At 41.7% G+C, this 27434-nt stretch overlaps 2 protein-coding genes across 3 annotated transcripts in view; one reads left to right on the forward strand and one right to left on the reverse strand.

Annotated features, from left to right (window-relative positions):
* EPDR1 (ependymin related 1) overlaps positions 1 to 12061 on the reverse strand; it is a 31723-nt gene extending 19662 nt beyond the window's left edge. Inside the window, exon 1 of one of the 2 annotated variants that reach the window (XM_064670043.1) lies at positions 11853 to 12061. In XM_064670043.1, the coding sequence (XP_064526113.1) occupies positions 11853 to 12019 (167 nt within the window). In that variant the 5' untranslated portion in view covers positions 12020 to 12061. Of the gene's footprint in view, positions 1 to 10957; positions 11258 to 11852 lie in introns of those variants that run through there. The other variant, XM_064670032.1, reaches the window with a different exon arrangement.
* Positions 12062 to 12830: 769 nt separating this feature from the next.
* On the forward strand, positions 12831 to 23514 carry SFRP4 (secreted frizzled related protein 4). The gene is made up of 6 exons (XM_064670056.1): positions 12831 to 13393; positions 13550 to 13630; positions 13722 to 13787; positions 16443 to 16641; positions 19837 to 19900; positions 22315 to 23514. The coding sequence occupies exons 1-6, from the start codon at positions 12952 to 12954 to the stop codon at positions 22501 to 22503; spliced, it is 1041 nt and encodes a 346-aa protein (XP_064526126.1). The 5' UTR covers positions 12831 to 12951; the 3' UTR covers positions 22504 to 23514.
* The last annotated feature ends 3920 nt before the right edge of the window (positions 23515 to 27434 follow it).

Genomic DNA, 27434 nt, shown 5'->3' on the forward strand with positions numbered 1-27434 from the left:
GCAGATAAAGCTTGCTAAATGTGAAAGTTCCAGAACTGACAGAGTAACTGATGGGCAACATCAGAGACCAAAACCTCAGTGGAAAGTCTTACAAGTAATTTATCTTCATTGCTATCTTACACCGCTTTTTTCTGGCAATTGGTCTCAAGATCTGAATAAGAACAGAGCAGAATAAAGACACAGGTTTTTGTTCTTTATCCTACTGGTAAGAAGAATTACATTATACGGAGCTGTTTTGGGGGGCTTTTTTTCTCACTTCATTAAAGCCTGAAGAAAATGTACATTAGAAAACAGTTTATTCCAAATAGACAAGCTGGAATATTAGTTACAGACACCATAAAACTTTTCCTGATAAAGCATCTGACAGTATGTTTTGAACATACACTCTAAAATATGAAATAATATTTGGCAATAGTTATAAAGGAGCAGATTCTGGAAAACACATTACTGCACAAGAAGTCAAGCATTAAGGGTCAGTGAAGACATTTTTGGAATGATTTACTTATGAACTATTCAACTGACCAAAAGGTAAATATGCAGGGTATTATTACACTGTTATTTTTTAAATTAAGTAAAGAAACAAGGTTCATCATAAGTAACCTTAATAAGAGATGTTGCAATAAATGTGGTAATTTTCATCTTTTGCATGGTTTGCTATCAGTTACAATATCACATTCCATTAGGAACTGTCCTCTGGGAAAATAATACATATAGAAAATAAGATAACTAGTAAGTGTGCAATATTACTTTCCATTTGAGAAGGGCAAATGTGTTTAATGAACTTCAGGATAAGCCACTTCTTGGATGTTTCATATTAAAAAAGAATTTAAACTGCAATTAAGAGATTGCTTTTGTTTATAATTTAGGGAGGAGCTAGAGAAGGAAAAGCTTCAGCGTTCTAAAATCCAAAAGAAGGTGGCAATCAAGATATTTACTACTTTTGCAGAACTCCGTAAACCTTATGTGCTCTTATACTTGTATCTTTTAGATGGCTCTTTCGGGAAAGTTGGGTTGGATCAGACAGTTATGCAGTTCTACATGTATTTCCATTAAGTTTTGAAACATATTCTTTTTTTATTTACAAAAAAAAAAAGGTAGCCAGACCTTTAGAAACAGCATAATTTGGTATCTCTCAATGATATCTGATAATCTAAATCTTCTTAACTGCTGGAATCTTGCAGGCTATTTTTGTCACACAAGAAATTAATAATGCCCTGAGATCACTCACTTTTATATGCAAAGGAAATAAGCCATGCAGATGCAGTGTGGCATCCACACATATTACTGTGAATTTTCAATTACTTTTTCAATATAGCAGTGTATACCACTGACCCTCAGCCACAGGAATGGTAATTTCCAGCCGATGCATCCAATCCGTTCTGCTCCTCCAACATGGACACAGGGGCAGCAACACAGAGGGATCCTCGTTTCAGACAATTATTAAATCAACAAGGAGCTCTTCAGAGAGGAAAGGCAGAAGGTTGGATGGAAGTTCCCTCTGGGCTGGATTTAGCTGACAAAGGATAGTCTGGATGATGCCAGAATGGAAGGGTAAATTTCATAAGGAATGAAAGGGATAAAATAGGCTTTCATTAAATGAATAGCTAAGTAGCTCCCCAGACATATGAACTCTTAGTAGCCAAAGAATGAAAAACTGTAATAACTACAGTGTGAGCACTGTATAAGAAGAAAATGCCTGCTGAAATCACGTTCTGATGCCAGAAATTTTTAAAATCATGAAAATAAAAATCTGAAAAAGCAAAAATATGTTCATTACTAAGTTATGGGAACAGCCCTACTGACTGCAGGAATGTTCTAATAAAATTCTCAGAGTAAAAAGCAGAACTGCAAAAGTTACCTTACTTTTTTCACTTTTCGTGATACAAGGGAAACATCTTTTAACAATCAAGTGTGATTGTTAAATGTGTGCCAAATGTGTGCACATAACCCCCAAAAGAATGATTAAGCTGATTCTCAAATAAATGTTTGTCAAGGATCTATATTTATAAAAGCACAACTTCAGATGAAAACAAGTGATTCCTTCTTTCTTACTACCACCTATCATAAATTTGTTTTTGGACAAGGAAAATTTAGGCAGGTATTGGAAACTTCTAATTTATGCCTGGGTATGAAAGTATAAGAGGTACCAGCTCCAGAAATTAATACACTACTCAAAACAAGGACTGTCTCACATGCTGAGCCATCCATGCTGTCACACATGGGAACAAACTCCTGGCAGAAAATCTTGTCCTTGACTCATGACTCTCAGGCATTGGAGAGTGACCACGATACAGGCAAAAAGGCATCCTCTGGAGCCTAGGGAGGACACTAAGTTTCCCTGGGGAATCTAAGATTTCTAGTCAACATACATACATCTCCCCTGGGGCCATAAAAGTGAGGCAGTAAACAAAAACATCTGAAAGAAACAGGTCTGTTTGGCAGAGGTGAAGAGAAGTTTCACTGGCCAGTGGTACCTTCATGTTATGCAATGTCATGCCGGGCATAATGCTCCTTATTCTAGAAGAGCCAAAATATTGCACAAAGTAGCCCTGTTTTACCCAGACATCATCCGCTCCCCTGTATACCAGACACTATACCATGCCTTGAAAACACTTTGGAGGAGAAAATAATTTCCCTTGTGAGTTAAGAAGAGGAACAGGTAAAATACTTTAGGAGAGAGAACTCAAGTTGCTAAGCATACAATTCCTTGCAAATCTACAGGTAAGGCCAATATGACAGCCATCTGAAGACAGGGATGAAGTTGACCAACATGAGGTTCAGGAGTTGGATTGCTGCTGCTGCTACACAGATTCACAGCTGGCTGGTCTCAAGTCCATTTCTTTAGAAAGCAGCCCTAGTGTGACAGGCATGGGAAAAGACCCTTTCTTCTAGTCTTTGCACAGATCTGATGCCTAAATCCTTGCTTGAGAAGAAAACTCTGCCTTATTTTCTACTATGTTAATCCCTGAATTTTCAACAGTCCATTTCTAAGACTCTGTTAGTTTCTAACTTCACACATTTATTTACATGCCTCTTATTCCCACTTTTATGTCTCCTCAATACCTGGCCATTGTGGCAAGCATTCATCTTTCCCAAAGCTCTTTTAAATTTAACCTTCACCCATGTTATGTGACAAAGAAGTATATTTATGCTTTTTCTGAATAGCTTAGTGTTATTTATTATGCCGCTGTCCTTTCCTGGATTGAAACATCTAGCCATGTCAAGGTTAGCCATCAGTTCATAGCACAATAGAGAAGACAGAAGGATACCTTTCAATTCTGCATCAGCTAATCACCTGGCATACCAACAAAGGCATAACTTGGTACCATTTCACTCACTTCTCTTGTCTGGGACAATGTCATCCAGTTGAAGACCTGTCCTATGTAGTTAATAAATGGATAAGCCTGTTGACATGCAAAACAAATCAGGTCTCTATCTGCAAAAGAAAACTTTCAGAGTAGGATGACCTCTGACAAGAAGAAGCACAAGAGCAACAACCTCTAAACTACATAATAATAAACTTACACGTAAATTCTCTTCACATGAACAACTCAATAGCAACACTAACCAATGAATACCAGTAGCATGAAAATTAAGTACGTTAGTGAACAAATGGACTGCAAAATGAAGTACAAGGAAGGTTAAAAAAAAAGTCTTCTGTTATAATTTAAACATCCTACCTCTTTCCCTGAACACTTTAACTGGCAATCACCTACCAAAATTCATCCTTGGAAGTTCTGGCAAAGATGGGGTGTGGACTGGATTCAGAGGCACTGGTTTTATCACTCCATCTTTCAGTTCCACTCAGAAGACACAATAGTGAAAACTGTCCACCTCAGTTATATCACTGCTGTCACCAATAAGGCTAGAGGTAGAACAATGGTTTCAGTTCTGGCAATGTGAACCAGCCTCAGGAATTGAGGCTGAATTTGAATTGGAAATGGAGAAATGTATTTCTTGTACCTCCCACGTATGTTACAGATGTTCACCAAACGTAAAGTCCCGGAATGAGATCCTTGTGCCAAGGGCAGAATTCTCATTGACTTCACTAACTTTGCAGCCCTAAGTTACAAAAGTAAGCAACAAGTGAAAAATCTTTTGCTTGTTAACCCAGACCGTTCGGCTTTTCAGTATGATCTCAACTGTAAAATATACAGCCATCATATTCAAGCCCCTTCTCTTTCTGGCACATCAAGCAAAATACTGTTCAACTGCATTTGGAAGATAAACCATGTCTCGAATAATTCAGTGTGCCCTCTCGTCTTAGCTCTCTCCAAATTCCAAGATGCAGTAGTACCTCCTAAATCCTGCTCCTGGGAACATGACACAACTGCTCCCTAGCTGCTGGGACAATTCTGGAGGATATTCCCTCCCCCTGCAATGAAGGGAACTCCAGCACACACCACTACTCAGCCCAGGGACAGCTACAGCCACAAAAGAAAACCAGTTAGAACACATCCTTAGAAAGAGAATGTGCCCTACAACACCCTATTGTTTCCAGCACTGTAATTGCAGTGAACAAAACTGGGATGGGAAGACGAGAGATCCTAGAGATACGAAAGATTCTAGAGAACTACATGAACAGACATATTTCTGGAGGCATTTCAGTAAATGCTGTCTTGAATACCTAAAACTGTTTTAAATTACTGGTAGTTTTACACTGAGGACACCTGGATCCTTAATTACAATTGAAGGACTAATGCATCAACTGGTAAAATCTCCTTTGGATCATTTTATCCCCCAGATTTCTCTGAAAGCAAGGTACAATCAGATTTTTTTCTTTTTTTTTACCTCACAGAAGTGCAAGTACGGCCTTAAATTAGAAGACTATCTTTCAGAAGAGAACTTTTTCAGGTGAATGGCCTTTGGTCCTGTGAGAATAGGTGTGATGTTGTCGGTTGTGACACCCAATTACATCAGGTCTCATGCTGAATGGAGCCCAAATTAAGATCATGAATATAAACATGTCTTTCACTGTGTTTGTTGTTTGTTTAGCTGTGCAGTCACATCACCATCAACTGTCTGTGTGCTGTCTGTGAGCACAGAACATTGAATCCCTCTCTATTCTTCTTCACTTTATGTCTCTATCAAGAAAAAAAAAAGAATAAAAAAACCTTGAATAAAAACTACAGTGATTTATCTTATGAAAACACTGGTGCTCTGGTCTAAATTACAGAGATACAGGCATATTATATTTTCAGTGCAGTTCTGTTTTTGCTTTAAGTTTTTATCATAACAATAGTAGAAAATGAGTCATAAGTTTCAATGCAAACAAACATTATTTCAAAGAGTGCAAACAGACAAGGAAGACAGGATAAGAGGTAAGAAAGAAGTATTGCCCTAAATTTAAAGGGTTCCAATGGATAAAAGGCTTAAGCCAATATCCACTAGTATCAACAACAATATGGTATCAGTGACTATCATTTAACAATGTATTTTAGACAAACAAAACTTCTGGATGAGAACCTCTCTGTTTTTTAAGAACATCCAGTCAACAATATCTATAACTCATGCGGTAGTAACGACCCCATTGAGTGTCTGACAGTGGTTTTTAAGCACAGCAAACAGCGCTCTAGCAAATTATCAATTTGGGGTCACTGGATACTGTTTATCTACATTTTCTCTCTAGCTTTAAAGGGTTTTGTGGATTCTGCTATTTTAAATTTAAGAGCCAGTTTATTTTGTTCAGTTTGGATGCGTGCTGTGTTTTGGTACTGCATGAAATGGCTCCACAGTACTTAGCAAAAACAAGGGTTTCAAGAACACCACACTAAACTGAACAGGCATCTTAAAGCAACAGATTTGCTTTATTTGTACTCATTTATTTTTTCTTTCTTTTCTTTGTTTTTTCTTCCACAACTAACAAAAATGCTGTTGTTCAAAGAAGCATAGGATACAAGACAGCAAAAGCTTTGCTAAGCCATCAGTTTCAACTTCCCCTGATGATAGACTCCAATTGCTTGTTAGTGTTGCAGTTTGACATCTGAAGACATTCAACTGCCTCCCCTGAGCAGTGTTTTAATCTCTTCCCAACCAACCCACCTGTAACAACAAAAGCAATTAACTTCAGTGCCTCCCTGAACTGTATAGCCTGACTTCCACCAGGATCAAGAACTTGGAAAGGGAAATTATTGGTGCTGCCTGTAGGCAGAAACAAACAGAATGAACGGCTGAAGCCAGATAAGATGCTCCTCCATGCAGCCCTCAGGGACCACAGCTCCCTCCTTGTACAGTGCTCTTCTCCAAGGAACCAGCTGCCTTCACAGGGAGCATCACTCAGCAAACTGACTCGTAAATTGACTTATGATGCAAATGCAGAAGTCGATGCTTGTACAGCCAACCCTCCAAACCCAGAAATCACACAACTCCCACTAGGACAACTGCTGCTTGCTTCAGGATATTGCCTAACATCTGACTGCCATCCGGCATCCATCACAACAGCTTTCCAATGCCACCTTTCCAAACTCACAGTCTTTACCAGCAGCAGGTCCATGAAAGAACTTGACACCTATAGAAGGAAAGTAAACGCACAAGGTATGAGTACCTTCCCTTAGTTCTTATTCTCAGAAGATATACATAGCAGCTTATGAAGAATTTTAGAGCTCAAGAACTCATGTTAGATTTAAAGAAACTGCTGAAAATTAACTTCTATGTTTCACTGCAAATTAAGGGTCTTGGAATTCTGCACACTCTACATAATCTTAAAAAATGGGGCTTGGGTTCCTGAGCAACTTGGCCATTTCTGAAAATTTTACCCATGACCATTGTTAATTCCCCTAAACATTAAACTGCAGAAACCACTCCCAAAACCAAGTCTGGGAAACAAATTTGCAGTCGCTCAGGGCAGCTCAATACTTAGCCTATTGAGTCACCACAGTGACCACAGAACGGATGGATTATATGGTTCTAATAGGTCAGACAGCACTGTTTTTTCCTTTACAATCACACACCCTAAAACAACTAAGAAGTAGTTAAGTCAGATACGCGTGCCCACACTCTGCTTATTTTGAAAAGTCGTCACCTCTTCTCCAGATGCATATTGTTATATTTGCACCTGACCTTGAGCTGCTACTCTTCAGTCAAGGACAGGGATTGGCACATGCAAGCATACAGTCTGCCAGGATGAGATGTATTTCTCTAAACACAGCTTTGTCACTCCTCTATCATACTAGCAGTTACATTTTTTAAGACAATAACTATAACAATCTCAAATACACAAGCATCATAATGTGCTGCAATGGGCCATGGAGGTTACTGTTAAAATACACTCATAGAAGGAAAAAAAAAAGGCATTTTCTTCCTCCTACTGACTTTTCTGAGCACATGGAAATGTTTTTTTTCCCACTATCACATTTCTCATAGGACAATCTGTTACTAGGCCTCCCCTGAAAATCATTCTGTAGAAAATAGGATGGAAGATAAGTGTGAAACTGTGAATACAGCATGTGATAAGTAACACTCCAGCCCTCAACACCATCTACGTTACTTCTGCTCTGCTCCTCACTTCATGTTTTTCTTTCTTTATAACTGAGCATTAACACCTGTTGAGTGGCTTCACCACATCTCTTGCTCTGTTTCTCCAAGAAAATAAAGGTGATGGATGACATGAAGTTCTGGCCATAATGCAGTCAGTAGGATTTTTTGTTTAGACCTTTTTGAGCCAGGATTTTTCACCAGTTTGCAGTGATGTCATATTCAAATCTAAAATATTAGAAGCTACCTTAAAAAGAAACACTTTTGCCCCAACAGCAAATCATGCTGATGACTGTTACCTATTTTGTGAAGTGTCCTGAGTTGGTGGCCAACAGAGGATTGAACAGGAGTGAAGAAGGTTTAATATCCAAAGAGCACAAAAGGAAGTAACTCCATGTAATAGGCAATAAAGGATTAAAAAACACATCCTGTGTTTAACAGATAACATGAATGCATCTTTCTCTCAAGAGCTCTAGGGAACTGTTTCAAGTGTTCTCCTTTCACGTTATACAATAACCCTACCGGCACGACCGCTTCCAAACAGGAAATGGTGCAAACTACTCAATGAAAACTGGTCTGTTTTCTTTTCTCCTCTCCTGCTATCAGCTGAACACTACACAAAACCATAACACTGTCCCTGCCCTCCTTATCTATTCTCAAAAATTTGATCCTGAAGGGGAAAAAAGCAGCAGGGTAAGGCACACTGGAGAAAACATAAGAAGCAGAGTGTAGATAAGGCTAGGTCTGTAAAAGTGAAAAAGAAAGTTTAGTAATTACTCCAACTGGAACAGGTTCTCCTCTAAAAAGCTCAGCCTAGGATCACTACTGGAAGTTTTTACACTCTAAGCCAGAGTATCAGCAGCCAACTGTATGATCCAAAGAAACACCCACTTGACAAACTGGCTGAAACTACCATCAAAGACCTCTTTAATGAACTGGCTCTGCTTTGTCATCTGGCAAATGAGGTGTGTGCTCAGGTGGCAGGTGGCACACTGCACCTGGACAATGGGGAGCCAATGTGGTCACTGCACCTCGGGTGCTCTTCAATGACTAACGAGCAAAGAAGTGATGTTAATGAAGCAACACTTGGATGTTTACCTTATGGCTACTTTTCTGAGGTTGATGTAGGTATGTTTTACTGGGTTGATGTAGGTATGAAAACATCACATAGCAAATGACATGAATTTGAAACATATATCTACAATAAAAACTGAAAGTTTCATATTTTCCTGCAGTTACGAGCCTACAAGCCATTCCACACAGGCAAATCTTTGTGTCCCTGATTAACCTCAGTCAATAACTCAAACAGGGCTGCGTCTGATTAATGCTCACATTCACAATCTTCAGAAAATGCTTTGTAGAAAAATGTGGTTGTTGGCCAACCCTGATTGCTGCACAAAAGTTGCATCTGATAGGAGCAAAATGTGAGAATTTAAACCAAGATTTCCTTAGAGACCAGGATTATTTTTCTTGTTGATTTTGTAGTCTATACCTCAGTGTAATTACCCCTGTTTTTGTCAAGGTCAAAGCAGAGTGGGGGAGAGGTTATTATTCAAGACAGGATACATCTCTGTGTCTCTAACTTCTGAAGGCTTCAGTTTATGACTCATTGTGTCTACAGTGAAACGAAGATGTGATCACAATTCCAGACCCAATCCAACACACACTGAAATCAATGGCAGACTTTCAGTTGGCTTCAATGGAAGCCCTGGAAGGGTCATGCCCCGAGCAGACACTAGCTGCACACATAACAAAACCCCTCTCCTGTTTTGGATGGCAAAAAACACAGTCAGCATGGAAACACTGGGGATCCCTGAGGTCAGAAATTGTCTACAACAAAAAACTAATACAGGAAAAAACAACAGAGGAATGCTTCAAGTGCATCTTACTGCACTCTGCCTCTTTCTAGTCCTATTAGCCCAGAAAAAAACTGAATCCAGACCAAATATTTATCAAAAATGTAAAAAGGTAAGATCTTGGCAAGAAATAAAATCTGGCCCAGAGTAGAAAACGTAGAATAATTATTCAATCTTAAAATAAAATTTTCAAATAAAAGCTTGAAGAAATTAATTCAGTACAATTTAGATTCTAGAAACGACTTGCATTGGACTTTGTAGCTCAGTTTCATGCTTGTCAAACATGAAGGTCAACCTAGGACTTGTAAAAGAAGGGGACCATGAGCACCCCTTGGCCAGTGTCAGACTCTACGCCATATTTTAGCAGAACACCAGCAAACATCTGTATGTTGTTTTTAACGTTCTTCATATGGTTCCTATATGAAAACAGTGATAAAAAAACTGATGAGGGAAAGATTAGCTTGAAAATGAAGCATATAAAACAGTTTTAAGAGTGACGGGGATTTGTAAAGAAAGGATCACAGAAGAACATTTGAAAAGGCTAAAACAATTACTATGTGATGTTGGTAAGAAACTGATTGTCAGGAAAAAAAGGCAGCAGCAAAAAAGAATATTGATCTTTCAACAGCAGAGATCATTTAGTTTGGATGATACAGCATTTGTAGGCCCATCTTTACTTTGGCTTACACATCCCCAGAACTTATGGACTATTATTCGAATAATTTGTAGGTGGGAGAGGCGGAGGTACGGGCAGACTGGCTACTCTCACACTGGCAGGCATGTCTTGACATGTTGTCTGAAAGTCATTGACCCTCAGTAGGCAGAAATTTATCACTCAGGAAGGCCTCTCTGGTCTGATTATTTCTTCTACCCAACCTGAGCTTGGTAGGTTGAGGAGGAAAAAAAGAGGCTCTTCTTCAGTTAGCTTTTTTCTACGCTTGTTTATCAGCAAAACAAGAAATGCACAATGACACAGGGATTTGGGGGGATTACTTGTGGTCTTAATAGATACATCCTGTATAAATGAAGAACAATGAGGTCCTGCAGGGCTGTGTGGTGTGAATGAATACACTGTATCACAGATAACAGATGCATCCTGACACCTCGGCACTCAAGGACCAAGAGTGTCCAGAAAACTTGTAAAATGTTAGCAAGTTACTGAGCTAGAATCTTTACCCTCCTCCCATGACATTATTCACGTTTGAGTATAATCTCTTCATTCTACCTCCTGATATGCGTTATACTTCACATTTTGGGCTTCATTTTTGGTTTTGCACTTAAAAGACAAAATAGCTGGGAGGGGGGAATATCTCTGAAGGTAAAAAGCTGACACTTGATCATAAATCTCTTTATGTACAGATGTACAGAGGACGGATTTAAGTCATGACAGATTTTCTACCACCAGTTATTCCCAGTACGCAGGTGCCTCCCCTCCGGCATTCCCCGCGCTCCCCCGTCTCACGCAGGGGAGGTGCCGCCCGCAACGCTGGGGAGGGAGATCCCCTCCCTCCCGGCTCCACATCACCCCACACCCCCGGGAGCCGCCTCCGGGCTCTATGCCGACCATCCCCGCCCAGCCGGGCCGCCTCGGCCCGGCCCGGCCGCAAGGTCCCGGCGCCGCTACCTACTTCTTGCAGGGGATGAGCGCCTTCTTCTCCTCCAGGATGCGGAGGCGCTGGTTGGGGCCATCGTAGGAGACAGCGGCCCGCGTGTTGCGGCCCGAGCCGTGCTCGTAGAACACGGTGCGCCCTTCCCACTGCCGCGGCGCCTGGCACGGCTTGGCCCCCGCCGCCGCCGCGCCACCCTGCAGCAGGAGGACGCCCAGCAGCAGCAGCAACAGCAACAGCAGCGGCAGCGGCCCCGGCCGCAGCTGCCGCCCGCCCGCCGCCCGCGCCATGCTCCGCGCTCCGCTCCGCACTCGGCCGCCCCGCACGGCGCGCAGGCGGGCGGGCAGGCTGTGCCGGGGGGGCGGGGGCGGCCCGCCTCCAAACCCGCATCACCTCGGCGGAGACGGGAGGCTGCTGCGCCAGCTGCCGTGTACAAGCGCAGGAGGCAGCAGGGCGACAGGAGACGGGCTACCCGGACCCTCGCCCGCCCACGCCTCCCTCCCCGCACCCGGGAGGGTCTGCGCACCCTGGCTATGCCCACTGGGGGGTGCCCAGAGGGGCAGCTGCGAGGCCCAAGCACCGGGCATTCTGTGCGGGCTTGGGGAGGGAGGGGATACACGAACAAGTGGGACCTGCTGGGTCAAACTGCTTTAATGTTGTCTTCAACGGGGGAATTTCAATGGCTCCGCACGGGCAGCCAGTGTCGCAAAGCACATGCATTCCTTCACCTCCCACTGCCCTCTTAGGTTTATCAGCTGTTGTTTCCTGCCCGCTCTGGATGCGCTTTCCTCGCCCCCAAAGGGAGGAGGAAGCCTGTGCTCCACAGACGCTCCATCTCTGTAGCTCTCTTGCGTCTGCAAGGGGGAACACCGGTAGCACCACTGTACCTGGCCGGGACAGGCCCGGGAGCTACTACCTCTGAGCTGTGCTGGGGCGCTCCCAGGCCACTGCGATAATCTGGCATGGAGTTAATCTTGTTTTCTCGGCAGGTCCCTCAAAGACTGAGTAGCAGCATTTCCCCACAAGTGAAGAAAGGGCCCGTAGGTCTTTCCGTGCACGGGGTGGGGTGGGAGGTAGCCCCATGCCCCCGCGCGGGCACGCCACTGCGCTGCATCAGGGGCGCGTGGCCGTGGAGTACTAAGGAAAAAAAATTTAAAAACCACTTGGGAAAAGCCTGAAACCCCTTCTTCCACTCGAGTGCAGATGCGATTGGTGGGGGATAGAGGCGGGGGGAGCGGAGCGCGGGGCTGACGGCCCCGCGGTGCCCCGGCCCCGCCGCCAGCTCCCGGCTCGACCGCCGCCTCTTCCCCTATCCCGAGCAAACCGGGCAAGGAGCTACTACCCCGTCTGTCCGCCCGTCCGCTTCACTCCTTTCCCCGCCCGTGTCGAGCTCACAGAGGGAAATCTACAATTTCCTGGAGGCGCCGGGAACAGCCGCCGAGCTTCCTCAAGCCCGCAAAAAAGTTTCTTCTCCCTTGAGAAAAGGCGGCGTAAAGTTCAGCCCCGCGGGAGGGAGCTGAGGTCGCTACCGTCGCTTTCCCTCTCCCCGCTCCGGAGCGCAGAGCCCCGGGGCAGAACCGTGTGGTTTGGGTTTCCGTCCCCTCCGCCCCTCCTTCCACCTGAAGAAATTTATGACACAGATGAAAACTGAAACGGAGCTGGAGCCGCGGCCGAGAGACGCAGTGATGTCGCCGGGGGATTAAACGGGGTGGAGGTGATGTCACCGTGCCTGCACAGCAAAACGCACACGCACACGCACACACCCCCCCCCCCCCCACCGGAGGAGCGGGGCTGCCAAGGGAGCGCGATCGGCCCCACGTCACTCGTGCCACCGGTATAAATGCGGTCCCGCGATGTCCATGGCTGTCGGCGCGGCGGCTCCCGCGACTTGACTGCAGCCGGGCACCGGGAGACAGCGCCGCTCCGCGCCCTTCGGCCGCCGGGACCCGCGGGGCGGCGGCGGACGGCGGCGGAGAGGGACGAGGAGGAGGAGGAGGAGGAGGAAGAGGAGAAGGATGCTGCGCGCCTTGGTGGCAGTGTCCCTGTGGCTGCGGGTGAGCCCGCGGGCGCAGGGCGCGCCGTGCGAGGCGGTGCGCATCCCCATGTGCCGCTCCATGCCCTGGAACATCACCCGCATGCCCAATCACCTCCACCACAGCACCCAGGAAAACGCCGTCCTCGCCATCGAACAGTACGAGGAACTGGTGGCCACTGGCTGCAGCCCGGTCCTGCCCTTCTTCCTCTGCGCCATGTACGCCCCCATCTGCACCCTGGAGTTCCTCTACGACCCCATCAAGCCGTGCCGCTCCGTCTGCCAGCGCGCCCGCGACGGCTGCGAGCCCATCATGCGCCGATACAACCACAGCTGGCCCGAGAGCCTGGCTTGCGACGATCTCCCCGTCTACGACCGCGGTGTCTGCATCTCCCCAGAGGCCATAGTCACCGACCTGCCGGAGGGTGAGCGCCCTGGGAGCAGCGGGAGGGCAGACCCCCTCTACCCCCGCAGTGTGTGTGTGTGTGTGTGTGTGTGTGTGTGTGGCTGCGGGACCCCCACGCCTCAGTCCCGGAGCCTTTCCTGCCAGTTTTCATTCCCTGACGCTCCTCTGTTTGCAGATGTGAAGTGGACGGACTTCACGCAGGGCATGATGCTGCCGGACAGACCCCTGGAGCCCGACTGCAGGAGCCGTGGCCAGGGTGAGCCTTGGGCGATCCCCCCACCTCCCCCTCCCCGGAGACAGGCTCGCTCTGACACCCCTCAACCATTTTCCCTTCTCTTCCTTTGAAGAGCGGTGCAGGTGCAAAAAGACAAAGCCTACGCTGTCAAACTACCTGGCCAAGAACTACAGCTACAGTAAGTGCATGGGGGAAAATGCTTCATTTTGCCTATCCCACACCCTCTTTGTGTCCCCTGCAAGCCAGGCAGCTCCGTGTGGATGCTTTACCCACACCATGCCCCATCCAGCAAGCATGGCACAAGTAGACCACTCCTCCACAGCCTTTTCAAGTGGGTTTTTGCCCGGGGACAACTAGCTGTCCTCTTCCAAAACCCACCTGTAGCACACACCACGTGCAGGCAGTAGTAGTAATAGTGCAGGTGATGGCGTGTTTCTGATAAAAGCAGTGAAGCATTGGTAATGTGCACTGACATCAACAGGTTGCTCTGCAGAAAGAGTGCTTGCTACTGTGAAGGTCACTCTAGTAAGCACAATTGCGTCTAATATGAGCACTTGCTGTTTGGCCAGCTCCTGTTTTCATCCAGCAGGTAGAATAAACAGATATTTGCCACCTAAATAAAACATGTAAAATAAATGAACAAAATATGAATAAAACTGTAGCAAAATAAAAAGTTTTTAAAATTCATATATGCTTTTACTTACTAGCCAGAGCTCTGTCTGGTGCAGAATTGTTAGAGATTAAGTGAATTCAGTGACGATTTGCACCATCCAACCAAGGAGCTGACTGATAGTTTTATTATATGTTGCATGACATATTGGCCATACAAATAAGTATTCACCCCTCTTCCCCCTTGACTCCCTCCCCTCCCCCCCCCCTTTGGTTTTCTGATAGTGTGAGTCAGGAAGAACTCTGTTTAAGATTAGATAAATGACAGATTAATCACCCGTAATGTCAACAGAAAACCCCTATTAACTATGATTTTAATATGCAGTATTGTATTTTGCACTTTATGGGCTTTTCCTCAGGTGGCAGTTTTTTCTTCGAGGCATATTTGCTTCTGCAGTAGGGTTATTATAACGATTCAATTCCTATTAGTTTGATATCAAATGAAAGTAAGTTTGTAGTTATTTGCTTTGTTAGCATGGAAAAAAAGTCCAAACCCCAGTTTGGTGGGAATAATCAAACTAAATATCTAACTTAGGTAGTTGTACAGTGTTTTTTGTTTTGTTTTGTTTTGTTTTTTTTTGTTATAGCATTTTGGGGCATTTATATGACATATTCTTTTTATATAATTCCTTGATCTGTCTCAGTACATAGGAGTATGTTTAGGTGGGACAATGAACTTCGGCAGTTGTCTGAAATAGATGAAAAAGCACTGATATAAAATGACTGTTTGAAAATGAAAGTCAAGTGTTAGTCATATACATTCTGATTTCAGTGCCTTCAGTGGGAGTGTTCCTTGAGTAAAGCCTATAGATTGGGGTCCAAAATATAATTCCATTGAATATGTGAAATCAAGATTTTGTTTTTGAGAGATAAATTTTTATTCAGCCTCCTCTGAAATAAATAGACTTGTTTATATGGAAAATTAACTGAGAGACACGACAACACTGAACAAGTTGAAAATCATTTTTTTTTCTGAAATCCTTTAAAATAATACATACTGACAAATTGTATTTCTAGCTAGTCAGAACTTGGTTTCCAATAAAACCTCAAAAGGGATTGTGACTCTCCAAAACTGGTATTTCTCATGTGTTTTGTGTGTGTTATACATGTCCTGATAAAAGTAGCACAAGACCCCAGACCACATTAAAAATGCTGGTCTCCTGTTTTCTACATGTGAAGTTTATTACAAATTTTATGAAGTTCATTTGAAGGCTTTTGACCTGGTGGCTGGCAGGGGCAGCATTGATGCAGGCTGACCACACTGTGGTCCCTACAATTCTTATGCTTCTTTCACTGATGAATTTTTGAATATTAGGACCTTGGTTTTGACATTTTCTGGAGACAATGTCCTTCATGTAAAAATCACACTTCAGTTTTCTAATCTGGTATTTCTCACAAGAGAGAAGGGATGAAATGTTGCCATGGTGGGTACTGCCAGGGATCATCTCAGAGCAATCTACACAGTTTCACCTTGCATCCATCCAAACATGGAGTTTTCCTCAATGAAAGGTAAAAATATAAATGATTCTGTATTCAGAGTCAGAAGAAGCTGTTTCAGTATCTGGTTTATATGAGGATCTCACTACTGATGGATAATCCAAAGGCAAAAGATGAAAAAAAAAGTATAGATTGAGTAAATTGTCACAATCCTAAGCCTCTTACTTTTTTGATAACTTGTTTCAAACCTTCCCTTCTTTCTTGCATTTAAGAAAAGACTATGGTTACTGATTGCCATCTGCAGGGAAATGATTTTGTTATTGAAAAGACCGAATTCATGATAACTGTCTGTGAGGTAAATTATTCATTATTAATGAGAAATAACCAGATGTGGCTATAGAATGGGTCTGATGTATTCAAAGGGTTTTTCAAGTCTGAGTTGAAGGAGCTGTTCATGTGTGTGATTCCAGGCGAGATCGCTTGGCCTGGTCTGGCAAAGATTTAAGCACATGTTTAATTTCACAGTTGTCAGCAGTCCTACTGAAAATTAAATCAGGATCAGGCCTCTGTTATTCTAAGCCACTGCTCATGCCCACACACGAAGAAGTAGTTCTAGTTTCACAACAGGAACAACAGCTTTCAATTTAATATGTTTTATTTTATTTTGAGATGTGTTTGAATTTCTAAGACTGTTTATTGTTCTCATGCATCTGTTTTCTATTTTCAGTCATTCACGCTAAAGTAAAAAGTGTAGAAAGAGGGAACTGCAATGAGATAACAACTGTGGTTGAAGTCAAAGACATACTTAAATCTTCAACACCAATTCCTCTGTCCCAAGTGCCTCTTCTTACAAATTCCTCCTGCCAATGTCCGCCTCTTCAACCGAAGCAGGATGTTCTCATCATGTGCTATGAGTGGCGCTCAAGGTGAGCCGTGGAGATGTGGTGTAGGAAAGTGTTATAGTTGGCTATGAGAGATTGGAAGGAGGATGAGCAAGGTTTCCTTCCTCGTCATAAGCATGTTTTGCTGATAGTTTTTCTTAGGATAACTCATACATACACGTACATGTTTTGATTACCTTCGCAATTGAATTTTTCCCCTTCATGAGTTTCAGCTCTGTGCCACAAATGTGGTGCTTACAAAACTTGGCTGACACATGGAGCATAATATCTAGTAGCATTAGGTGCTGACAGCATTTTGCTTAATGCATCATGAAGCAGTTTAGGCATCTCTAGCTCTTTAGGAGTGTTTTTCCAGGACCACTTTTCATTGGTATGAGCTGTTTCATGTGCTACAAGCCTAATGGTGGCTATAGATGATGGTCTGTGTTGGAAGAACCACATGGAGGGCATAGTTCTGCTTCACCGACCCCAAGGGAGTGGGCAGGAGATGATATACATCTGATTGCCACAGAGCTGCGGGAGTCAGAGCCAGGCCTTCTCGACTGGCCTGTCCATTCTTTGGACCAATGCCATCAGAAACCACCCACAGGGTGGTTGGGTGCTAGAACAGACTCTCCAGGGCAGTGGTCACAGCACCAAGTCTGACAGAGTTCAAGAAGCATTTGGATGATACTCTCAGACACATGATGTGACTTTTGGGGAGGGTCCTTTGCAGGGCCAGGAGCTGGACTTGATGATCCTCTTGCGTCCCTTTCAACTCATCATGTTCTGTGATTCTGTGATCCCACAGCTGTACTGGGACCAGCCAAAGCTGCAGCCATTGGAGCTCCAGCTCCCAGATGGCAGATGAAAAGCAAATACTCTCAGAGCAGCTTGCCAGTCCTGCTGTATGACTAAAATAAAAAACAAAGCAAAACTAACGTTACTAGACCTTTCATCTGGCAGTCAGCCTAGCCCCAGGCATGGAAGGAAATCCAGCTTGCTAGTCTGGAGGGGAAGGACTGTTGAATCACGGCTCTTTTTTCTCTCTGGTTCCTTGAGGCAGAAGGGGACATCCCATCCCCATTAGCACCCCAAGTGTACCAGTAGCAGCAGATGCAAGCAGGACAGGTTGTGGTGTGGTAGGTACTGTGTAGGCCTGTGTGCTGTGGGTCAGAGGCAAGGCTGGCTGCAAAATGTGCAGGCTAGTTTCGCATACGGTGATGTTAATGTTGATGGACCACACACACTTCTAAGGACCACAGAACATCTACACACAGGACATGATGTGCCATATCCATATCTTTAATTAGTTTTATGTTGATATTTCAAAAGCATTTTCCAGGTATTTCTAAAAGTTGCTGTCTGATACCTTATTACTTTAACCTTTTTTTTTTTTTGGTGACCTAACAAGCACAGCATTTTATTATTGCACAGCACTTTGCTGTATTTAACAAAGATATGGCTAGAACTTTTTACTTGTGCTAGCCATTTTAGGGATACAAGCTCTGAGTCACATAGAAGGATCATGACCTAGACCGTGCTGGAGAAGCTCTGGGCTGCAGAGCTTTGTTGGAGAGGATTCTCTGGAGGCTGTCAGTAAAGGGAGATTTCAAAAGTCAAAGATCACAATCTGCATCTCCATTACTATGGAAAAACACACGATTTACTAGATATCTTGTGACTGTTTTTAAAGGTCACCGAGGTTTTTAATTTCATATAGTGTACTAAAATGGATTTGAAAAAGAAACATAAACTATTATATGTGCTTCCTGTTGAACTCAGCGTCATGCAAACAGAAGGTTTTCAGTTACAGCAGTTTTTTAAAATGACAGAAGCAAAATGGGTGGAAGCTGTATCTCCGCTGAAGTCAATGGCAAAACGCCTGTCAATAGTGTTAAGGTTTCACTCAATAATCTGACCTGAACAGAAGCTGCATCAAATATACACCATGTTGTGGTTTCATTTATTACAATGTGGCCTTGGCTTCAATCCTATCTGTTAGTTCTCTAATATCTCCTCGGAAAGCAAAGGAAATGTATATCATGTTGATTTTGATTCTCCATGGCTTGCAGTCATGTTAGGCCTTTTACGTTTGGTCAAAGTGGATGCACCGTGGCTAATGACTCTGAGAGGCAGCATTTTGTGCTGTGTTTGAACTGCCAGGAGCAGCAAGACTATTCATGGGAACTGGAGGTCAGGCCCTGCTACACTGTGTAAACTTCTCCAGCCAGCAAAGTGCTGTGTGGAATTGTGTGCATTTGTAATGATAGTTAGATGTGTCCAGCCAACACTGACGTCTAAGCAAAACCTTCCAGAATTTTAACGGAATTTATATTAGGGCATATTAAGGCCTGGTATATCAAACAAATAAACAACCAATCCAAGCCAAACCAAAACTTGTTTCTAGGTTGGTACTTAGAAGGTATGGCATCAGGCTGCTTTAGAAGAAAGTATTTTGTTCATTTCATAACACCTAGACTCAATGTTTTCATACAACAGCTAGCCAGATTTCATTGGTAGGCAAGTATCACTACTCATACCTCTTCCAAATTCTCTTTAAAGCACTCATTAAGCATTTACTATTGGAAACACATAATGCCATTCTCATGTATTTGTAGGTAGAAATGGATATGATTGTAAGTGATTGGACAATTATGTTACCATTTTTTAGCTGAGCTGTATTAACTGGTGCATGTGAACCAGCCTCTTTTTTTTTTTTTTTAATTTAGAATTAAAATACAGTAGTTTAATCTACTCTTCACACAAACACACAGAGAAACATATAGCGGGCATAAGTGAAAATATATGTATATATATATTTCAGTAGTGTCATGGGATGTTACCCAACCCATCACTTTCTGTTAACAGCGATCAACAGGACAATTTTCCCCTGCAGGATAGCTGCAGGTGAGCACAAAGGGCCCTAAATGTTTCTCAGTACTAGCTGTGCACTGCAGTTTTGGCTGTAAAGTCTGATTTATTTTGAACACTATTTTCTGGTTTTACGGAGTTTAGAATAGAATGTTGGGAATATCAGTATAAACACGTAGAAATCCATTAGAAAGCATTTAGGGATGGAGAAAACTCTTTTTCTACCTATCATCCCTACATAGAAATTCTCCGTACCAGTATCTGTGGGTGCATTTCAACCTCAATCTGTGTTAAATCATCTGGAATAGCCTCTCAGGAATCAAAATCAGAAATACCTGTAACTTGTGTTTATTTCTTAATTTTCAGGTTAATGCTTCTTGATGGATGTCTAGTTGAAAAATGGAAGGATCAACTAAACAGAAGATTTAAGGTAAATACAAGCAAAAAAAACAATGTTAATGTTCTTGATAGAAAGTTAAACAGCTTTGTTTTACTTCAGCATTGATTAACTTTTATGACTTTCAGATATCCATAACACATCTGGTTATTATTATTTTCACTTGAATATTTCCAGACCTCATAATTACATAAGTGAAAATTTGAAAATTTTAGTCTTGCATTTTAGGGTATCTAAAATCTTTTTCTATTTTATTTTTTATTTTATCTGGTTGGATGATCTTTATGTGAACTCTGGTTTATTACAATAATGACTCCAGGAATTTCTTTCATATCATTGCTAAGGCGGTAGTTGTCAGATAGGTGATATGCAGATGAGTATGTAGTCCACATTAGGTAAGAAAGGAAGTTGAAATTCGCTGCACTGGATTAATGACCTTTGGTGTATTAAAGATTGCAGGCTGGAGATAGAGACTTCTCACCAGGTACTCCCTACTAAAGGCCAATTGAAAGTATTGGGCATTATCTCTCTCTCTCTGGTTTCAGGCAACACTGGAAGGAAAAGTCTATTCTATAGAGACCTGGGTGGCAGGTGCAGGAGATGCCCCTGCTTTTTGGGGCTTCAGGATATCACTTCATATCACTCCTTACTTGTAAATTCATCTTTATAATGGAAAGAGAATGTCTGACTCTTCCTCCCATTTTTAGAGATGGAAGAAAGTTATTTCTGGAATTCAGAAAAGGTTTCAGAGCATTGAGGACACATGTGTATGTTTATTTTAGTTATAAGTTGATTGGCAAATGATGTAGGAATATTTAAGTAGAACCTTTTAGATTACAGACCAGCTTCTTGGAAGGAATTGTTTTTGATGCTTATATCATGCCATTTTCACTTACTCATATGACACCTATGTGTTGAAATGAAAACATGCTTTAAATCTTTAAAAAATAAGTGCATGGCAATTGCAGAAGTTACCATGTGGGATTCAGAAGAATATTGATATATGGCTCAGACTCTTTAAATCCCTTAGCTGTCTACTTAATACCCTGTTACTGGTGCACAGTGTGTTTTATTTGTCTCCTTACACTGTTTTGTCATTTTTAATTGTGCCTTGAAAGATCTTTGGGCATTCATTTTCAGACTGTCAAATAGATGCGTGACTGCCAAACAAATTAGTTCTCAAAGCACATGTCATTTCCTCTGATATAAATAGTTTCATAAACTGAATCCTCATTTAAACATATTTGAGTGGGACACAACTAAACAAATGACTGCTGATACTTCTTTTTTATAAAGATGCATAAAATGACCATGACTACACAAAGTGAGTATGGAGCTTGGTATCATAGTGTCTTCATTTTAATGTCCATCATTCATCTGTGAAGACTTTCATCCAACTTTTGCCTCGAGTTACTGCTTGAATGGATGTTTTGAGCTGTCTGTGAACCACAGAAGACAGCTGTTAACATAACCACAACATGACTGGTCTCTTCTCTAGTGAGGACAAGAGTCTGAGTTGCAACAGGGTCAGTGCAGAGATACTAAACTGGGAAGCTGGAGAGCAATTCTCTTGCTCTGATCACTTGGGTAAACCCCCTGTCCTTAGGAGTTTCTATTGTTTGCCTTGTTTTCCTTAAAATAGGTATTTCTGTTCCTAGAGGTGAAAGACTGAAATCTCTGCTGTGGTGTTGTGGATCCCTCTACATTTTGGAGACCTAACCACTTAAACCCAACGTAAAAACCTGTTTTCTAACCACTGCACTATTGGGTTTTGAAAATCTGACAGCTCTTCTCTTTAGTGGGCTCATTGATCTAATTGATTTCAAAATTTCTCAGGGATGCTGCTGAATAAAGCTGCAGATGCATTATTCACAACTATGTCATTGCAGCTCTGAACATTGTGATTTCAGTGGTCATTTCCGATACTTGTCCGTAACATAAGCTTGTTCATGCCACGTCCTCTCCCCACCTCAGAAAAGCAGAACCAGAAAATAAGTACCACCTTCCCTTGTAGCTGTCTGCTTAGATATATATTGTGAAAGGATAATTTGATTTCTGCAGACTTTTCTGAGGAAAAGTGAAGTAGCACATTCAGTAAGACAGCGAGAAAGGGACTTGCCAAGGAGTTCCAGTGTGCTGATCCTGGCATTTTGATGGCATGGTGCCGCTTCCCATGGATTTCTGAAAAGGCACTTGCAGCATGCACACAAGACGAGCAGTTGTTATTTCCATCCATTGGTATCATGGAAATTCCCTCCACCCAAGAATATGCATCACATTCCCCTTGCAAATAGTCACAACATGTTGACGTCAGTGGCCTTGCAGTATAGAGCACAAAACTGTTAAAAGCAGCACTAGTATCAGTGGTTTGGGATAGCATTAACTCATAATTATTTATGGTTATGTCCTTCCCTAACTCATCCTCTTTGCATTCTGCATTTCTACAGAGATGGGAGCAGAGACTGCAAGAGCAAAAGCGGCGAACTGCCCGCAGTAAGAACCAGAATTCAGGACGCAGTGGTCAGACTGGAGCCCTGAAACCATCAACCAAGAATACCAGCCCACTGATCAGTGGCCCCAAAAAGGCCACTAAAATAAGACATGGCCAGAAAGAAATCAACCCTAAAAAAGTATGAGAGTGACATTTCCAAAAGGAAAGACTTTCCCTGCACGACAAGGGTCGCAATCTGGCTTGGTCGGCATGTTTTATTAATCTGGAACTCATTGACTTAAAAAATCATGTCACTTTCTACATAGACCTTTTTGCTGCACTTTACTGTTAAGAGGTTTGCTTCTCCTTTCAAGTCACTGTAAGCCATAGAGCATAGGTTTGCACTAATATGAGGTAGGCATATTCCAACTGACTGAGCTTTATCTTTGGGCTCTGATTTGCAATTCTAGATAGAACTAGCCTTGGCTGTCAGAGCTTTTGACTCCTTGTGGCAGTTGACTGCTCTGCTTCCCTGCCAAAAGTTGGAGAGCTGCATGGAGCATCTCTCCTCAGTAGGTGTAATAGTTACTGAGTTAGTCTGTGAGTTAGCTCACCAGACACAGCAGCTGAGGAACAGCAGAGGGATGGTAACTTCTGGTAGACATCTCGGTGAGCAACTACTGGAGCTGAATCTATCCACTTTTTGGAATCATGGCCCTTGTTCAGAGTGTTCAAAAGCATAGTTTACCATTAAGCATGTGGGTATGCATTATGTGATTATTTTTATGTGTGTGATGAAAATATGCTTACAGTGTTAGTATTTGATCTTGTGGGTTTGTGTAGGAAAAATGCATTGAAAGCACACATTTAATTTTTTATGGCACTTCAGGCTGGCTTCTGTTGTTCTAATTTCAAATATATTTAAGCATCTAATTGAAAAATCAATATTTTTTGAAAGGACAGATTAAAGTGAAGCAGATCTGTAGAAGTCTTAAAAGTAAAATTTACTTTTGCTGTAATATAGCCTTGTTATGAAAACTGGAATAGAAGCTTTATCCTAAACATAACTGACAGGTACTATACAGTATGAAGGAGAAGATAAGACTTCATGTGGCTCAGTAATCATGTGGATAATTTTTTATCACTTGACACCATATTTCTAATCTTTCTCTGATACCAAATAAATAAATAAATAAATAGCCCTTATCACTACTAATGAACTTCTCAAAGCAACTCTCTCTCTGCAGTTTTGCTGATCAGAAAGTAACTTTTACTCTGAAAAGGTCGACAGAAAAGGCAGATGCTTTTATTTATGCAGTAAGTTTACTGACTTAACATTTGCTGTATGAAGTATTAGAATAGAAAGGGGATATAAACCTAATCAACATAACTCCAAGATGGTATTTATGCTGTTCTTCCAAGGTCTGCTTGGATGAGGCAGCATAGGTAACACATTCTGATTTCAATTTCATTTAACACATAAGATCACCTACATTAAGATCAGAAGAGCTCATGATAGAAATCTGAAAGACCTTCAAGAATTCCTACAGGAAAACTAAGGGCTAGACTTGCCAATTCTGGTGTTTATAAAACAAAGGGTCTACCTCAGAAAAAAAAAAGAGTTCTGTGTAGATTAACATAAGGAGATACAATTTGTCGTGTCAGTATGTTGATCTTTGTTATTACAAGAATTGCAATGAAGTTTACATGCATGAAATTCAAGGCTGAATATGCAGGAGTGATTTTGGTGGCAGCAATTATATACTTGATATATGCTAGCACAAGCTGGAGACACAGATGCCAAGCTAGAATGCTTAAAACAAAGAGGCATACATAAAAATGGAATAATAGGATATAGGTCAGTTCAGGGGGGGAAGAACAACCTACATGGTCATTGGTTGAGCTTTGAGCAGTGGGTTAAAATATGCAAAGGTCAGCATTTGAACGTGGCCTTACCACCAATTCTGGGCCGGTGCAGAAATTTATCTCCATACAACACCTGCAGAATTAGATCCAAAATTCATTCCAGCTGCCAGGAATGCTGAGCATATATACCATCAGTTGACTTTAGTGGGAATTGGGTGTGTTTGACATGTTTAAAAAAACAGACCACAAATTTAGGTGCCTAAATACAGACTATAGGAAAAATCTTAATCCTGTACAATGAAATGAAAAAACTGAAATGGAAATCAAAGGAGACAGAATTTCACTGCAGGTGACTAATTTAGGTAAGTTTGGAAATACTGACTTAAGTTAGCAGGATCTAAAAGTTCAGTATGATTGGAAAGCTTCTAGAATAGTTTTATGTACTGTGTAGCAGGAGTTCTTAAGCTTTGATTATCTATTGATTCCAATTTCAAGTACCCCAGTAAATATGTATATGGTTAGCTATTAAAGAACAAACAACAGTTCTATCAATGAGATGTTGAAATAACAAAAACGAAGTCATGATATTACATTTTAACAAGTTTTATTGTGAACATATTCAAGTGTGGTGTTTGTTCAATGAAATTTTTGGAACAGCTACCTAGACTTGATAGCAGCATTACATATTATTTTACAACTATTAAAATCAAACTAACTTTTTTTTTGTCAGAGGAGAAAATGTCAAAATTATTTTCTCCAGAGAACTGTCACCATTCCTGCTGCAAGTTGACCATTCCAGCATGCTGGAATAAACTTTGATGCACCAAGCCAGGTGTTTCTAAATTCTTGACACTTTTATGTATGCTTTATGCTGACTAACTTTCATTCTTATATGGTAAAAATATGCAAGAAGGAAAGGCAATACAACAAAAAGCAGGGGTATCATAATACAAAGAAGAGATGTGCAAGAGATGAATGAGTAAGGTAGTGTGCTTTTCCAAATCCATTTTTTTCCTATATTTTAAGAAGCCACAGGTCAACCCAATTCAGCACTAATGCTAGTCATTCCATTTTGAAAATCCTTTACAACTATTAACTTCCTGTGACTTCAAATGCCAGATGAATCCTGGCCCAGAACTTCCGCACCCGCCAGCCAGCTTTCCTTCGCTTGTGAAAGTGTAAAGTACATCTTAAATCAGTGAGGCCTGTTAGAACAGGCAAAGGGATTCCCACAGGGTCCACTCACCAACTCCACTCTCCAGCATGAGGCAAAAGGTCCAATTCAGCTCTTGTCATGTACCTCCATGGCCGGGTATAGCCATTCTTGTTAGTGCACCCCAGCACCGGAGTCATGAAACCTTCATTTAGCGGAGCAGGCAAATAGTTTGGTGATGGATGGAAAGTAATTACTGTACCTACTTAAAGATGATAAATTAACAGGCCAAATCGTTGAAGTGTCAAATGTTTTTTTCTCAGTCTTCTTACTGAGGGGCTTGGCATTCTTTCCATATAAACCAAAAGTTGCCTGGAACAACAAACATATGCTTCTAGTGCATTTCTTACTACCTCCCACACACATGTGCCTAGTTCAGTAAGAAGTGCCATTCAGTATTTTCACTGAATGTTCTAACCTCAGTTCCAAGAGAATGAAACCTGAAAAAATATTTACTCTAATTGTGAATGATTGGCACCATTTTAGAAGCTCACTGTAAATGCAAATCAGAACTCTTTTATGAAACACATTTTTTTAAAAAAACATAAACCACCCTCCAAGACCTGAATGACCTAGTCACTTCAATTCAGTGTTGCAACTTTCGTCCATTCGGTGCATACAACAGAAATACTTCCTAAGCAAATAAAAAGAAGATTTCCAGTCCAAAATACTCAAACAGCTCTTAAATTATTTTATCCAGAATTGTAACCTATATTCCAAATGAATGAAACCTGAAAAAATATTTACTCCAATTATGCAAAACTGACACATGCTTTTTGGTTGTGCTTAGTAGTTGAATGTAAATGCATATCTGAAAACGTTTCCTCAACCAGATTTTTCTGGTAAACCACATCAGCTCCAATAATTTTGTAAATAAATATAATATGTCAATGTGGGTCAACAAACATTCAAAATTATGTTTCCTTTTATAATAATAAAAAAAGCCATTAACTTGTAAATCATTAATTTCTACAGAGGTACATTACTTCTAATTAGACCTGGTCAAGGCTTTCTGGAAAAATTACACTCAATTGCAACTGCTGACACTGTAACATCTCTGAAATTAAACAAGAACTTTATTGAAATGTAAAACAGGGTCTCAAACTTCCTTGTTAGATATGCAATAAATTCAGAGGCTTGTTAGATATACAGTAAATAGTAAATTATTCAATTAATATCAGACTGGCTCCTATTGCGACCAAAAGGCTTGTGGATAAACCAGTGTGGCAACGAGCATGAAGAAAAACATACGGAAGGGAGGGCACACTCCTTTTCTCTAGATGAGGATCAAACCCCTAAAGTGACCCTTAAATATGTCAGGCAGTCTGTATTCCGGATACAAGGTTATTGGATGCATCAGATTAACCAAAAGATGCCCCAAACAGATCAACACCTTCAGTATTTTGATTCCTTGTGGTTACAGTGTGATGAAAACTTTAATTTGTAGATACTCAGAGCACATCAGTATGTATCTTCTGAACAAGATAATCAGAAAGCTGATCATTTGCTCACAAAGAACTGTGGACAAAGTGAACAGATATTTAGATACTTACAAGGTCCGGCTTGCCAGTGTAGCTCATTCAGCAGTCAGAACAAAGGAAAAACAGTGCAGCAGTACACAACCACAAGCTGATTGACTCCATCTTCTTGGCAGGGAAAAGAACTTTTTCCCCACATGCCTTATTTTTTTATGCTGTAATTCAGTACAAAACCTCACTACATTCAGACACACTTATTCTTCTTAAACAGTATTTTAAGATTTATAACCCCCTCTTGTTTATCATTCTAACTGAAATGGATCTTTAATATAGTCTTTAGTGTCAGATTATGATTTTCTTAAGGTTCCCAAACAAGGAAATATGTGGTCTGTGGTACAAATAAACATGCCCCATGGTTCCATTTCTCTCCTGCTGGGACAAAATGATTATGCTATCTTTTGTTAGTGTTGGAAGAATTTTAATCACATTTTTGCACCACCTATTTCTATGATGAACCACAAGATATTTTCTAAATAAACAGTCATGAAGGCCACATTCTCTTTTGAACTGGCATTTAGG

This window comes from Pseudopipra pipra, chromosome 1, assembly GCF_036250125.1.
Source record: "Pseudopipra pipra isolate bDixPip1 chromosome 1, bDixPip1.hap1, whole genome shotgun sequence".
In the NCBI taxonomy this organism is placed as follows: domain Eukaryota; kingdom Metazoa; phylum Chordata; class Aves; order Passeriformes; family Pipridae; genus Pseudopipra; species Pseudopipra pipra.